We start from the raw sequence: 15,375 nt of genomic DNA, 5'->3' as shown, positions 1-15,375 counted from the left end.
GGCATTTGTGGGTGGTCTGTTCCTTTAATTGTTCATTATTTGATTTATTAACGTTTGATTTTTAAATTTTGAGCATTTTGACTTTATTTATTTACTATACATTTTAATTAATTAATTTTAATGTATGTTTTTAGTAATTATGAATTGAAATTATGAATGAATGTTACTGTTTATTTGTTTTTACTATTCATTTTTATTTATTTCACCTTTCTATGTATTTTATTTATTTGTAACATTAATTTATTGTTTATTTTTTGTTAAATAATTTTTTTTTTTATATATCACTATTTTTTTTTTTTTTATTAATCACAGATTATTGTTATGATATTTCTTAAAGTGATTTTAAACCTTTATCAGTTGTCGTTTGTGGGCGATCTCTTCCTTTAATTGTTGGCGATTTGATTTAATAGCAACACATAGCTTACTTTTTTAATTTTGAGCTTTTGTATTTATTTATTTATTTATTTTGCCTTTTTTATTAATTAATTGTAATGTATATTTTAGTAATTTGTTTGTTTTAATAATAGCTTTTAAATAAAGCTTTTAAATTCTATTTTAGATATATTTTATTTTTATAATAATATTTGGTTTATTTTATATATATATATATATATATATATATATATATATATATATATATATATATATATATATATATATATATAAAGTAATATTATTTTAGTTACTTTTATTTCTTTATTTGACCTTTTTAAAATTTATTTTAAAGTTCATTTTTTGTAATTTGTTTGTTACTAAAGTTGTTAACTTTAAAATTCTATTTTAGATGTATATTATTTTTATATGCATTTTTTACTTATTTTAAGTTTCTTTATTTAACCTTTATTTAATTATTTATTTTAATGTTCATTTTAAATAATTTGTTTTAATAATAGTTTTTATATAATATCTATTAGATATCGACCGATATGGGTTTTTCTATAGCCGATGCCGATGTTTAGAGGTCAGGGTCAGCCGATATGTGTTGCCGATTTTTAGGGCCGATATCTTGAAGTTCTTCCCTTTATTTGCATGCTAAAATGTCACACTAATAATAAGTGGATGCACATCATTTCTAAACTTAACATCATGAACAATGAACACAATGAACCATCTTTCGGTATTATTATAAAATATTTAACCAAAGTTAACCAAACAGATCGAACTGACCAAGTATTAAATATATAAAACAGATAATATAAAAACTGTTAATCATTTACATAAAAGTTTAAGAGCTGAGATTAATGTTAAACTTTAATGTTTTAAATATAACATTTTGAATACAGAAATTTTTAAATGATTTATATAACCAGCAGATGGCGGCAAGACACTGATTTAATTACTGAATCATATCATTCATTTGATTCGTTCGAGCAGCTGATTCATTCCTGAATAAAGCAAATGACTCTCTTTATGAATGGGAAATTGAATCATTTCACTAGATTCGTTTAAAAACGCACGTTCATTCATAAACGAAACACCGCTGTGTTTAAATGGAGATGCACAGCGGCTCAGTTGTGACTTGTTTCAGAATACTTTTGATGACAAAAGAGATCAAAATCTTACTTTTGACGACGAAATAAAGCAAAATCAGGCAATAGTGTAATCTGTCTGCCACCCACCTGCCCCGTATATTTTCCTCTGATTTAGCAAACCGCACACGATCTTCCTATTACTATTATTCTAATTCTTAGTTTTGCATGATAACATGAAGAATGGATGGTTCATTTTAACAGCTGATCTGCACATCGCTGCACACTTATATAGGCTTAATCACTCGTGCTTTTAAGCCAAATCAATGTTGAAAAAAATAACGTTTACTGACATCTGAACGTGACCATAGGTATGAACTCACAGTATCTGGGGTGACTGAGAAGACGGTGCGGGCGCATCAGGTGCAATCATCAAAATATATTTAAAAGAAAGCTGGCGCCACGGTCCTGACCACATAACCCAGGTTCAGATTTTAGAAAATGTAGTTAATGTTTACATCATTATTGATTTACCTCATCCAACCACAAGTAATTAGAATGCATTTTTTTATAACCAGACCCGCGGCTATAACCACCCTCTTGTTTGTGAGAGCCGTCGCCGCCTTCTCCACCCCACGCACAGAGTAAAATTCTCTGACTCGGATACAGGAAAAATAAAACTGAACTTATAACACTGGGGCTAATATGCTAATAGCTTAGCAAGCTGCTGATTGTTCTCGACTACAGTCTTTAAACTAGGGGTGGGCATAGATTAATTTTTTTAATCTAGATTAATCTAGATTAAATCTTGGAATTAATCTAGATTAATCTAGATTAAAATGGCTAATTTGAATTCTGCTGAAGGCATTCAGAATATGTGTGCTACCCAAATAATGACTAAAAGTAAGTCTTTGAGAATGGATCATAAAGCTCATAAAGCTGTTCTATGATAATTTCTTGATGAAAATAAATTATGTTCAATTAGATGTACTTGTGTTTACTAACAATGAAATTATTTTTTCTACCTATTAGATTGTGTTTTTTTAACGTCAACACCTACCCAGCCCATTACATGTTACACCGTACTTTTATTTTTACAGGTTGCCGTGAAGTTTCTGTGTATACAGTATGATATGATGCTAGTTTTCTCAAATGAAACGGTAAAAGTGACACTCACAGCAGTTTTGGAGATTGAGTTTATCTGTTCATGTGAGATGAAAATGCCAAAAATTAGCGGGAACGTCACGTGTGTGTCAGTATGCGTTTAGTAAAAGCTCGCCTCCGCCATTCATTCATACATCTAGGCAAACGGAACATATCGGATTCATATTAAAACGGTCTTTTTGCATTTCAGTTTTCACATACACTAGTCCATATCGCGATTTGAATTAAGTGACAGACCAACATTTGATTTATGAATCCAAAAAACGACGAATTTACGTGGCATTTCGCTATAGTAGATTCGGTTTTTATGAATGGAGGACGACGCGATCCCATCTGTGTTTTGGCGGAGGAGACTTAAACGCGCGACCATATTCTTCGGTATACATCCGCGTTAAAATATCAAGGTGAAAGTCATCATAGCTTGCGTAGTTTAGACCCAGCTCCCAACCCAAATTTGAGAATAGATTAACGGCGATATTTTTTTTATCGCACGATAAGAGTTTCACGTTAACGCAGCACGTTAACGCCGATAACGGCCCACCACTACTTTAAACGTAACTGCAAGCAAATCTTCATAGGACAGAATTTAAGCCTTACATTTATCTCTCAGACCTGTTATTGAATCTTACAAAAGTTTTGGCTTGGGGTCCTTCACAGCAGCGCGTTTTACCGCAGCAATAACACGGGGCTGCCCGCAGACGTGCCTGACTTTAAATCGGCGCTACTAAACACGGATATCGGCCGATGCCGATATATTAAAAAATGGCAAATATCGGCCCAATATATCGGCCGGACAATATATCGATCGACCTCTAATATCTATTAATTTTAAAATAAAATTTTTTAGATTTTTTTTCTAATTATATTTGTTATATATATATATATACACCTTCCTGTTTATTAATTTATGTATATTTTTTACAGTGCATTTTTGTTTATTTTAGTTAGTTTTATTTTTTTTATTTACCTTTTTATTAATTTATTGTAATGCTCAGTTTTAGTTTTTTTTTGTTTTGATAGTACTTTTATATATAAATTTTAACATTCTATTTTAGATGTATTTTATTTTTCTAATTATCTTAGTTTATTTAATACATTTATACATTTATGTTTATTAATTTATGTTTAAATGTATTTTAGTTACTTTATTTAACCTTTATTATTAATTTATTTTAATGTTAATTTTTAGTAATTAGTTTGTTTTAAAAATATTTGAATATATTAACTTATATATATATATTCCTGTTTATTAATTTATGTGTATTTTTTACTATGCATTTTTTAAAATTTTAGTTACATTTATTTATTTGACCTTTTTTAGGTTTTATGCGTTTGTTTTAATGTTCATTTTTCGTAATTTTTTCGTTTTTGTTTTAATAATAATTTTTATATATTAACTTTAAAATCCAAAGTAGTATATATTAATATTGTAATATTAATGTATATTCCTGTTTAATAATTTGTATATTTTTTTTACAATGCATTTTCATTTATTCATTAATTTTACCTTTTTTATCAATTTCTTTTAATGTTAATTTTTAGTAATTTGTTTTAATAATAATTTATACATTAACTTTACAAAAATTCTATTTAAGATGTATTTTATTTTTCTTGCTATTTTTTTTACGTTATATATATATATATATATTCCTTTTCACCTTTTCATTATTTATGTATTTTTTACTATGCATTTTCATTTTATTTATTTGACCTTTTTATTAATTAATTTATTAATTTAATTTTTTTTAAAACTTATTTATTATTTTATTATTTATATTTGATTCGTTTTATTTTACTGATTATTTTCAACACTTCAATTATTATACTTTTTATTATTATTATTATTATTATTATTATTATTATTATTATTATTATTATTATTATTATTATGCTATCTCTTAAAGTGATTTTGGCCTATTTCAGTTGTGGTTTGTGGGTGATCTGGTTCTTTAATTGTTGATGATTTAATCTAATAATCAATATTGGATGTAATATATTGTGTATGAGCTGAGTATTGGTGGAAGACGCTCTTCCCGTGGGGCGTTGAAAGGCCACGCTGTGGGAGAAATGACACAGAAATGGCATTTAGTGGCGTGTTTGTGAGGGCAGGATGAATAGTGCTGTGATTGACAGAGATTGTGATCTGTCTTCATGGGGAATCTGCTGGAAAAAGCTGATGTCAAACATGTTTCCATTCGTTCAAACAGACCGAAGGCCTTTTTTCCGCTTCATTATTAGCTGGTATGTTTATGTCGGATGTTTTCCGTACAGTATCATAAAACTGATGCTTATGTAAGCGCCGCTGCCGCTGTGAGGAATGTATGCAGGAATGTGTTTGAACGTGTTGCTGTAGTGATGGTCATGTGACTGTCAATCTGTATTTATTGATTGATTATTACTGTTCATTTATTTCATTAGGTGATTCTGGAGCACAAAACCAGTCTTAAGTAGCACAGGTATATTTGTAGCAATAGCCAACAATGCACTCATGGGTCAAAATGATCGACTTTTCCTTTTTTGCCAAAAATCATTAGGATATCAAGTAAAGATCATGTTCCGTGAAGATATTTAGTAAATTTCCTACTGTAAATATATCAAAGCTTAATTACTGATTAGTAATATGCATTGCTAAGAACTTCATTTGGACAACTTTAAAGGTGATTTTCTCAATGTTTAGATGTTTTTGCACCTTAAGATTTCAGATTTTTAAATCGTTGTATCTCAGCCAAATATTGTCCTTCCTCACAAACCATACATTAATGGAAAGCGTATTTATTCAGATTTTACTTTAAAAAGTAACCTTACGACTGGTTTTGTGGTTCAGGGTCACATATATACTTACAATACATTAAACATGAATAGTAAATAAAGACGCATAGTAAATTAACAAAATAAAAAATTATAGTAAATACAATAAACACAAACTAAATGGTAAATTAAATAAATGAATAAATAATAAATAATAAAAACAAATAAATAAATAAAACTCAACATTAAAATAATTGAAAAGTGTTCATTTTATTTTATTTAGCTAATTTTCATTTGTTTTATTTACAATTCATGTGTATTTTACTATAATTATCCTTATTAATTATATAGGCTGTTAAGATACTTTTGATTCCTTTAATGGCTTATGATTTGATTCGTTCATTTTTATTTATTTTAAAAATCTTTTACTTTAATTTAATTTTATGTTTTAATTTAATATTTATCTATTTTATTTATCTGTTGTCATTTATTGATTGATTTTGACCTTTTTTCAGTTGTCCTTTGTTGGTGATACCTTTAATTGTTTGTTTGTTTATTTATTTATTTATTTATTTCTAAATGTTAGTTTTTACTTTCATTTAATTTCATGTTTTAATTTAATATTCATTCATTTTATTTATATTATCAATTATTTACTGATTTTTACCTTTTTTGATTAATTCATTTTTATTCTTATTTTTTAAATGTAATATTAATTTATATTTTATTTGACTAATTAATAAAAAGTAATTTTCATTTCTTTATTGATTTTCACCTTTTTTCAGTTGTCTTTTGTGGTTGATTTTTTTTAATTGTTTATGATTTGATTTATTTATTTATTTCAAAATTTTATTTTTTACTTAACACTTAATTTTGTGTTTTAATTTAATATTTATTTGTTTTATTTATATATTATCATTTATTTATTGATTTTGACCTTTTTTATTAATTAATTTATATTTTATTTTTAATTTTTAAAAAAAATAATTTATATTGTAGTAAATAGTCTTTTTTATTTATTTATTGATTTTTACCTTTTTAAGTTGTCATTTGTGGTTGATTTCTTTAATTGTTTATGATTTGATTTATTTATTTTAAAATAAATTTAAATTTAATAATTTTTCACTTTAATTGTATGTTTTAATTTAATATTTATTTTATGTAGTGTCATTTATTGATTGATTTTCACCTTTTTCAGTTATTATTTGTGGGTGATTCCTTTCATTGTTTATGATTTGATTTATTTATTTTAAAATCCATTTAAATTTAATTACATTTCTTTTTTTTTACTTTAATTGTGTTTTTTCATTTAATATTTATTTATTTATTTTATATAGTGTCATTTATTTATTGATTTTGACCTTTTTTCAGTTGTCGTTTGTGGGTGATACCTTTATTTATTTATTTATTTATTTTTAAATTGTATTTTTTACTTCCATTTAATTTTATGTTTTAATTTAATATTTATTTACTTCATTTATATATTATCAATTATTTATTGATTTACCTTTTTTGTTTATTTATGATTATTATTATTTTTTTATTTAATACTAATTTATATTTTATTTGACTAATTAGTAAATAGTAATTTTCATTTATTTATTGATTTTGACCTTTTTTCAGTTGTCGTTTGTGGGTGGTACCTTTATTTATTTATTTTTAAATTGTATTTTTTACTTCCATTTAATTTTATGTTTTAATTTAATATTTATTTACTTCATTTATATATTATCAATTATTTATTGATTTATCTTTTTTTGGATTAATTACTATTTATTTACTTTTTATTTTAATTTAATATTGATTAATATTTTATTGTACTAATTAGTAAGTAGTAATTTTCATTTATTTATTGATTTTGACCTTTTTTCAGTTGTCGTTTGTGGGTGGTACCTTTATTTATTTATTTTTAAATTGTGTTTTTTACTTCCATTTAATTTTATGTTTTAATTTAATATTTATTTACTTAATTTATATATTATCAATTATTTATTGATTTACCTTTTTGGATTATTTATTATTTATTTTTTTATTTTAATTTATTAAAATTAAAATTGATTTATATTTTATTGTACTAATTAGTAAATAGTAATTTTCACTTATTTATTGATTTTGACCTTTTTTCAGTTGTCGTTTGTGGGTGATACCTTTATTTATGAATTTATTTATTTATTTTTAAATTGTATTTTTTACTTCCATTTAATTTTATGTTTTAATTTAATATTTATTTACTTAATTTATATATTATCAATTATTTATTGATTTACCTTTTTTGTTTATTTATGATTATTATTTTTTATTTAATACTAATTTATATTTTATTTTACTAATTAGTAAATAGTAATTTTCATTTATTTATAGATTTTGACCTTTTTTCATTTTTTTTAATTTTAGTTATTTTTTACATTTTTTACTTTAATATTAATTTATATATGGAATTGATTTTAATGTATTTATCACTATGTATTGTTATTATGTGACTTTGTTTTATTGTTCAATTTTTTAATAAATCAGATTATTAATGTTATTATGGAATTTAGCTTATTTGATCTGAAACAAGACATTATAAAATCGTTTTCATATAATAAAAGACACCAATGGAGTTTTCTTAATCACTCTGATTGTGTGTTTGTTGCTGGTTTATTTCAGATCGGCACGTTTACGACACACAGCGGTCAGTTCTTCCTGGAGCCGCTGTTGAGCGCTGATGGAGACGAGTATGAGGAAGAGCACAACAAACCTCACCTGCTCTACCGACACGACACCAACAGGAAGTCAAATGACGCCAACAGGAAGTCACACGACACGCAGCCGTGCAGCGCCTCAGGTACACGCTTTATGAATGCTGGAGGAAAGTCTTTGTGTTTCCATTGTGGTTATAAGTGTGTGCTTTGGCTCGGCTGTTATTGTGAGGATTAGCGTCTTCATTATGAGCCGCTTAGTGGAATTCTTCATTTAATGAAAGTAAATCAACTCCAGTCGCTCCACAACTCTGACTTACATTGACCAGCACAGCCATAACCTTCATTTAGTGGGATCTTAAAGTGATAATGCACATAAAAATCACACTTCTGTCATCCTTTAGTCACTCTCTTGTCATTTTAGTCCTTTATACTCCATAAATTGTTTCATAGGACTTGTGTGCTATTTTATGTAAGGCTGAAAGTTCCTCTGAACGTCTTAGATTTGGGTTGTATGAACTATTATTATAATCAGGGTCAGAAATTAATAGCAGTTGAGACAAAAATGCCACCAAAATGAACAAAAATGCCCCCGAAATTCAAGATAATGGGGCAAAAAATGTAATTATTTTAAACTTATTTTACTATTTACTTAATTGTGTATATTTTTTACTGTTTGTAATTTTTTATTTTATTTACTATTCATTTTTGTTTTCATTTCACTGTACATTTTAAATTTTTTAAATGACTTTTATTTTATTTTAAAAATTGTATTTATTTTACTATACTATATACCACATTTACTTTTATTAGCTAAATATTTATTTATTTATTTATTAATAAATATCTTTATTAATATTTATTTATTAATTTTATTTATTATTATTAATTTAGTATTTTACTATTCTTTTAAAATTGTTTTAGTTTATGACTTTTTATTTTTGTACTCTTCACTGTTTTATTTAACTATATACTAGATTTGGGTTGTATGAACTATTATTATAATCTGGGTCAGAAATTAATGGGGGTTGAGACAAAAATGCCACCAAAATGAACAAAAATACCCCATTGCAATCTTAATTTTAATTATTTTAAAATTATTTTATTATTTATTTAATCATGTATGTTTTTTTTACTATTTGTGATTGTTTATTTTATTCATTTTTGCTTTCATTTCACTATACATTTTAAATGTTTTAAGTAACTTTTATTTTATTTTACTATTTTTGTTTATTTATTTTACTATACTATATACCACATTTATTTTTATTAGCTAAATATTTATTTATTTTATGTAATTTACTATTTATTATTGTTTATTTTTATTTACTATTATTCATAAAATTGTTTTAGTTTATCACGTTTTTATTTATTTTTGTATTCTTATACAAATGATATTATATTATATAATTATATATATTATTTATTTTATGTACTGTGAATTTTTTTATTTGTTTTAGTTTAATATTCATTTTAATTAATTTTACCACTTATAATTGTTTTATTTTATTTACTATTGGTTTATTTACTATTAAGTTTTTTATTTTTAATGCTCTTTACTGTTTTATTTATTTAATTATATACTAAATTTATTATTAACTTGTTATTTTTTATTGTTATTTATTTTTTAAATTATTTATTTATCATAATTAACTTATTTTTTATTGTTATTCATTTTATGTACTATGCATTTTTATTAGTTTTATTTTATTATTCATTGTAATTAATTTGACCATTTATAAGTGTATATACTATTCAGTTTTTATTTATTTTTATATTTTTCATTGTTTTAACTATTTTTATTTTTATTAACTTATTATTACTCTTTTTTAATTACTTTTTTATTGTATTTGCTATTATTTATTTAGCATTTTAATATATGATTTTGTTTATTTACTATTCAGTTTTTGTTTTTGTGCTCTTCACTGTTTTATTTATTTTTTATTAACTTATTATTTTTTATTCTTATTTTATGTACTATGCATGTTTTATTTGCTTTATATTATTTGCGCTTTAATTAAGTTTGACTTTTTATTGTATTTGCTATTATTTATTTAGTATTTTTCTAAATTTAAATTACAATTATTTAGTTTATTTACTGTTAAGTTTTACTATTTTTGTACTCTCCATTGTTTTATTTATTTTAAAATGTGATTTTTAATGTCATATCATCATAATATAGTTAGTTTCTCTGCAAATATTATCTAAGAATATTATTGATTAAACCAATTTGTCATTTGGCAAGAGTAAGTATTGTAAGGTGCAGCATGATTATCCATCCTAAAATTGTATTAATTGACATTTTTAATAATTATTATTATGGTAATGTTCATTTCAGTCCTGTTTATGATACATTTTTGCTCCTTTAATGGTTTTAGAGCTCATTAGAGTGAGTAGATGTTGAATTTTGGCTGAAATCTTCCTTGAAAGAAGCATCCGCATCTCTATTGTAAAGATGTGCCGCTGGATCTGGGTCATGGATCAAAGACTTGAGGATGAAAAGAGCTCGACTAAAGGTGTCCTTGCCTTTGGTTCAATCTGATAACAGTCAGAGTCTGATGTTCAGATACCGAACACTTTGAACAACATGAATCTGCTGTGATTATTAAACTGACAAAAAGACAAAAATATAAAGATAAAAAAGTTTGTCAAAACAAACTCTGAAGTTGGCTTAAGAAAGCTGGACCAGAACGTTTGAAAAAGTTTGAACAGTTTAAAAAGGTTAAAAGTTTGAAAAGATTTCCACGTTTTAAAAGTTTTAAGGTTTGCAGTCTGAAATATTTTGAAGTTTAAAGTAGTTTTAAAAGCTTAATGTTTGATAGATAGATATATAGCTAGACAGATATAGATATAGACAGGTAGCATGATTCCAGCATGATCAACATGTTGTTAGGATGTTTCAAGTATGATCAGCATGTTACTAGCATATAGTTAACATGATTAGCAAGTTACCAGCATGTTTCTAGCATTATTAGCAAGTTGATAGCATGATTCTAGCATGATTACCAAGTTGTTAGCATGTTTCTAGCATGTTACTAGAATGTTGTTCACATGTTTCTAGCATGATTAACAAGTTGCTAGAATGATTTTAACGTGATTACCAAGTTGTTAGCATGTTTCGAACATGATTGGCAAGTTACTAGCATGTTTTTAGCATGATTAGCATGTTGTTATCATGTTCCTATCGTGATTAGATAGTTGTTAGCATGTGGTTAGCATGATTAGCAAGTTGCTAGCACATTTTAGGGATGATTAGCAAGTTACTAGCATGTTGTTAGCATGATTAGCAAGTTGTTATCATGTTTCTAGCATGTTACTAGAATGTTGTTCACATGTTTCTAGCATGATTAACAAGTTGCTAGAATGATTTTAACGTGATTACCAAGTTGTTAGCATGTTTCGAACATGATTGGCAAGTTACTAGCATGTTTTTAGCATGATTAGCATGTTGTTATCATGTTCCTATCGTGATTAGATAGTTGTTAGCATGTGGTTAGCATTATTAGCAAGTTGCTAGCACATTTTAGGGATGATTAGCAAGTTACTAGCATGTTGTTAGCATGATTAGCAAGTTGTTAGCATGTTTCTAGCATGATTAGCATGTTGCTAGAATGTTTCTAGCATGTTTATAACATGATTAGCAAGTTGCTAGCATGATTCTTGCGTGATTACCAAGTTGTTAGCATGATTAGCAAGTTGATAACATGATTCTAGCATGATTACCAAATTGCTGGCACATTTTAGGCATGATTAGCATGTTGTTAGCATGATTAGCAAGTTGATAACATGATTCTAGCATGATTACCAAATTGCTGGCACATTTTAGGCATGATTAGCATGTTGTTAGCATGATTAGCAAGTTGATAACATGATTCTAGCATGATTACCAAATTGCTGGCACATTTTAGGCATGATTAGCATGTTGTTAGCATGATTAGCAAGTTGATAACATGATTCTAGCATGATTACCAAATTGCTGGCACATTTTAGGCATGATTAGCATGTTGTTAGCATGATTAGCAAGTTGATAACATGATTCTAGCATGATTACCAAGTTGTTAGCATGATTCTAGCATGATTACCAAATTGCTGGCACATTTTAGGCATGATTAGCATGTTGTTAGCATGATTAGCAAGTTGATAACATGATTCTAGCATGATTACCAAATTGCTGGCACATTTTAGGCATGATTAGCATGTTGTTAGCATGATTAGCAAGTTGATAACATGATTCTAGCATGATTACCAAGTTGTTAGCATGATTCTAGCATGATTACCAAGTTGCTAGCACATTTTAGGCATGATTAGCATGTTGTTAGCATGATTAACAAGTTGATAACATGATTCTAACATGATTACCAAGTTGCTAGCACATTTTAGGCATGATTAGCAAGTTACTAGCATTTTGCTAGCATGATTAGCAAGTTGTTAGCATGTTTCTAGCAGAATTTGCATGTTGCTAGCATGTTTCTAGCATGTTTATAACATGATTAGCAAGTTGCTAGCATGATTTTAACATGATTAGCAAGTTGCTAACATGTTTCTAGCATGATTAACATGTTGCTAGCATGATTCTAGCATGATTAGCTAGTTGTTAGCATTATTCTAGGAAGATAACATGCTAGTAACTAAGTCACGCTAGAAACATGTCAATAATGCTAACAACTTGGTAATCATGCTAGAATCATGTTAGCAACATGCCAATAACTTGTTAATCATGCTAAAACGTGCGAGCAACTTTGTAAACATGACTAGCATGTTGTTAGCATAGATAGATAAATGAGTTTGATTGGATTCTAAATCTAGTTGATAGAAGAGCAGTTTGATTGAGTCTCAAAGGATTGTGGGAGTTTTGTCAGTTGGAGTTTGAGTGTTGATCATTTGAATATTCTGTCAGTGTAAGTCTATGGGATTGTCCCCGAGTTGTAATCGTCATTTTTAGGAAAAAGGTTTAAATATCATTTCAGTTGGTTTTCTCAAGACTGATGGTTTGTCGCTCAAGTGTCTGGATGTGTTTCAGACGAGCAGCGCTGAACTGATGAATGTTCGTTTGATGAGTCTGACTGTAGAAACAGCTGTAATGTGCTCTGAGACATGAGCTGATGCTCCAGTGAGTGATTAGAGGTGCAGAGATCTGAGCGTGTGATGGATTGCAGGGTGTTGTCGGAAACTCTTTCCAGCTTTGCATGTTACGGCCGGACTAATGAGTCACTCCATCTGCTCCTCCACACGCCTGACGCTCAACACCTCCTCAAATAAACACTGATAGCTGTGCCGCTTAATGCACATCGCGCTCGTCTTTAGCTTGAGTATCAACTTTGTCGCAGATGTTTGTCTTAAAATACCTCGGGACAGATAAAAACAGATTTGAGTTACTAGCTGGCATCCACTGAGAGTGTAGATTAGTGTTGCTGTTGTTACCTACAACTGTTCAAAAGCATTTTGGGAATTGGAATAAGGCTTAAATAAATTACTAATATAACATAAGATAATGCATTTAAAAACTAACTGAAATAAAATAACTTTGGGTTAAAGTACTAAAAACTAATAAAGCTAAAGCTATATAGAAATATTTTAGAAAAATCCAAAAACTAATAAAAATGATAAAAGCACAAAATTAAAAAATAAATAAATAAATATATATATATATATATATATATATATATATATATATATATATATATATATATATATATATATATACACAAAATAACTTGCATTGAAAAATTTGAAAAAAACAAATAACAAAAACAATATATATAAGATGAGGCATTGGGAACTAACTGAAATAAAATAACTTTAGGTTAAAGTACTAAAACTAATAAAGCTAAAAAAAAAATTTAAATCTAAAAACCAATAAAAACTACAAAAGCGCAAAATTAAAAAAAAAAAAAAAATATATATATATATATATATATAATATATATGTTATATTTTAAAAATAAATAAAGAAAAAATTAAAATATATTATATGTTAAAATATAAATAATAATAATAAATAAAATAATAAAAATAATAATAATAAAAATAAAAAAATAAATACAAAATAACTTAAATTCGAAAATTTGAAGAAAAAAAATACGATGATGCACTGGGAACTACCTAAAAATAAAATAACTTCAGGTTGAAGTACTAAAACTAATATAGCTAAAACTATATGGAAATATATATATATAAAAAAAAAATCCAAAAACTAATAAAAAAAAAATTACAAAAGCGCAAAATTAATTAATAAAAAAAATATATATATAATATATTAAAATATTTATAATATGTACAAAATAACTAGAATTTGAACATTTGAAAATAAAAATTTAAGAAGATGCTTCGGGAACTAACTGAAATAAAATAACTTTAAGTTAATGTACTAAAACTGATATAGCTAAAACTATATAGAAATATTTTTTAAAAATCTAAAAACTAATAAAAATGACAAAAGCGCACAATTAATTAAGTTAAAATAAGAAATAATTGAAAATAATCATATATAATATGTTAAAAATGTATATAATATAGACAAAATAACTTGAAAATTTTGAAACTAACTGAAATAAAACAACTTTAAGTTAAAGTACTAAAACTGATATAGCTAAAACTATATAGAAATATTTTTTTTTTAAAACTCCAAAAACTAATAAAAATGATAAAAACACAAAGGAATTAAAAAAATTATATATATATATATATATATATATATATATTAGGGGTGGGCATAGATAAATTTTTTTAATCTAGATTAATCTAGATTAAATCTTGGAATTAATCTAGATTAAAATGGCTAATTTGAATTCTGCTGAAGGCATTCAGAATATGTGTGCTACCCAAATAATGACTAAAAGTAAGTCTTCGAGAACGGGCCAGGTGGCGCATTAGATCAGGCGCTCATCTCCTGTTTCCAAAATGCATCACAAACTGCTTGACAATTGCATTTACAACACAATTACCTATACAAACTTGTGTAACCAAGTACTTCTGCGCAAAAGGCTGCACGACGTGGCACGAGCATGGATTTCTGCGTACATAGTCTTCCATTAAACTGCGTTGCTTTTAGAAGCGTCAATTCAGTTGTTGCATATAGTTTAATGTCTTTATTTCGGGATTATCAAAGTAAATTATAACTCAACGCACCTGCCCTGAAGCGGCTTCATAACTGCATTAAAGAACTTATACTGACAAGAAGTGAAAGTCAATAGAGCGCTCCATTGCAACAGCGGCGCCCAGTAGCAGCCCTACGCTTCTGCCATTTTGGAGTGAAAGCGACTCGGCGGTCCACTACCTGCATGCTGTCGCTATGGCAAATATCAGCTGCTTTG

The 15,375-nt window shown here is 26.5% G+C and overlaps 1 protein-coding gene across 1 annotated transcript in view; it reads left to right on the top strand.

Annotated features, from left to right (window-relative positions):
• LOC141301015 (A disintegrin and metalloproteinase with thrombospondin motifs 20) overlaps positions 1 to 15,375 on the top strand; it is a 144,329-nt gene that overhangs the window by 12,499 nt on the left and 116,455 nt on the right. The window contains exon 3 of the mRNA XM_073831270.1: positions 8,031 to 8,208. Coding sequence (XP_073687371.1) covers positions 8,031 to 8,208 — 178 coding nt within the window. The remainder of the gene's footprint in view (positions 1 to 8,030; positions 8,209 to 15,375) is intronic.

The sequence above is a fragment of the Garra rufa genome, chromosome 25, assembly GCF_049309525.1.
Source record: "Garra rufa chromosome 25, GarRuf1.0, whole genome shotgun sequence".
NCBI classification, from domain to species: domain Eukaryota; kingdom Metazoa; phylum Chordata; class Actinopteri; order Cypriniformes; family Cyprinidae; genus Garra; species Garra rufa.
Note: the sequence above shows the minus strand (reverse complement) of the source record. Positions and strands in the feature narration are given on the sequence as shown.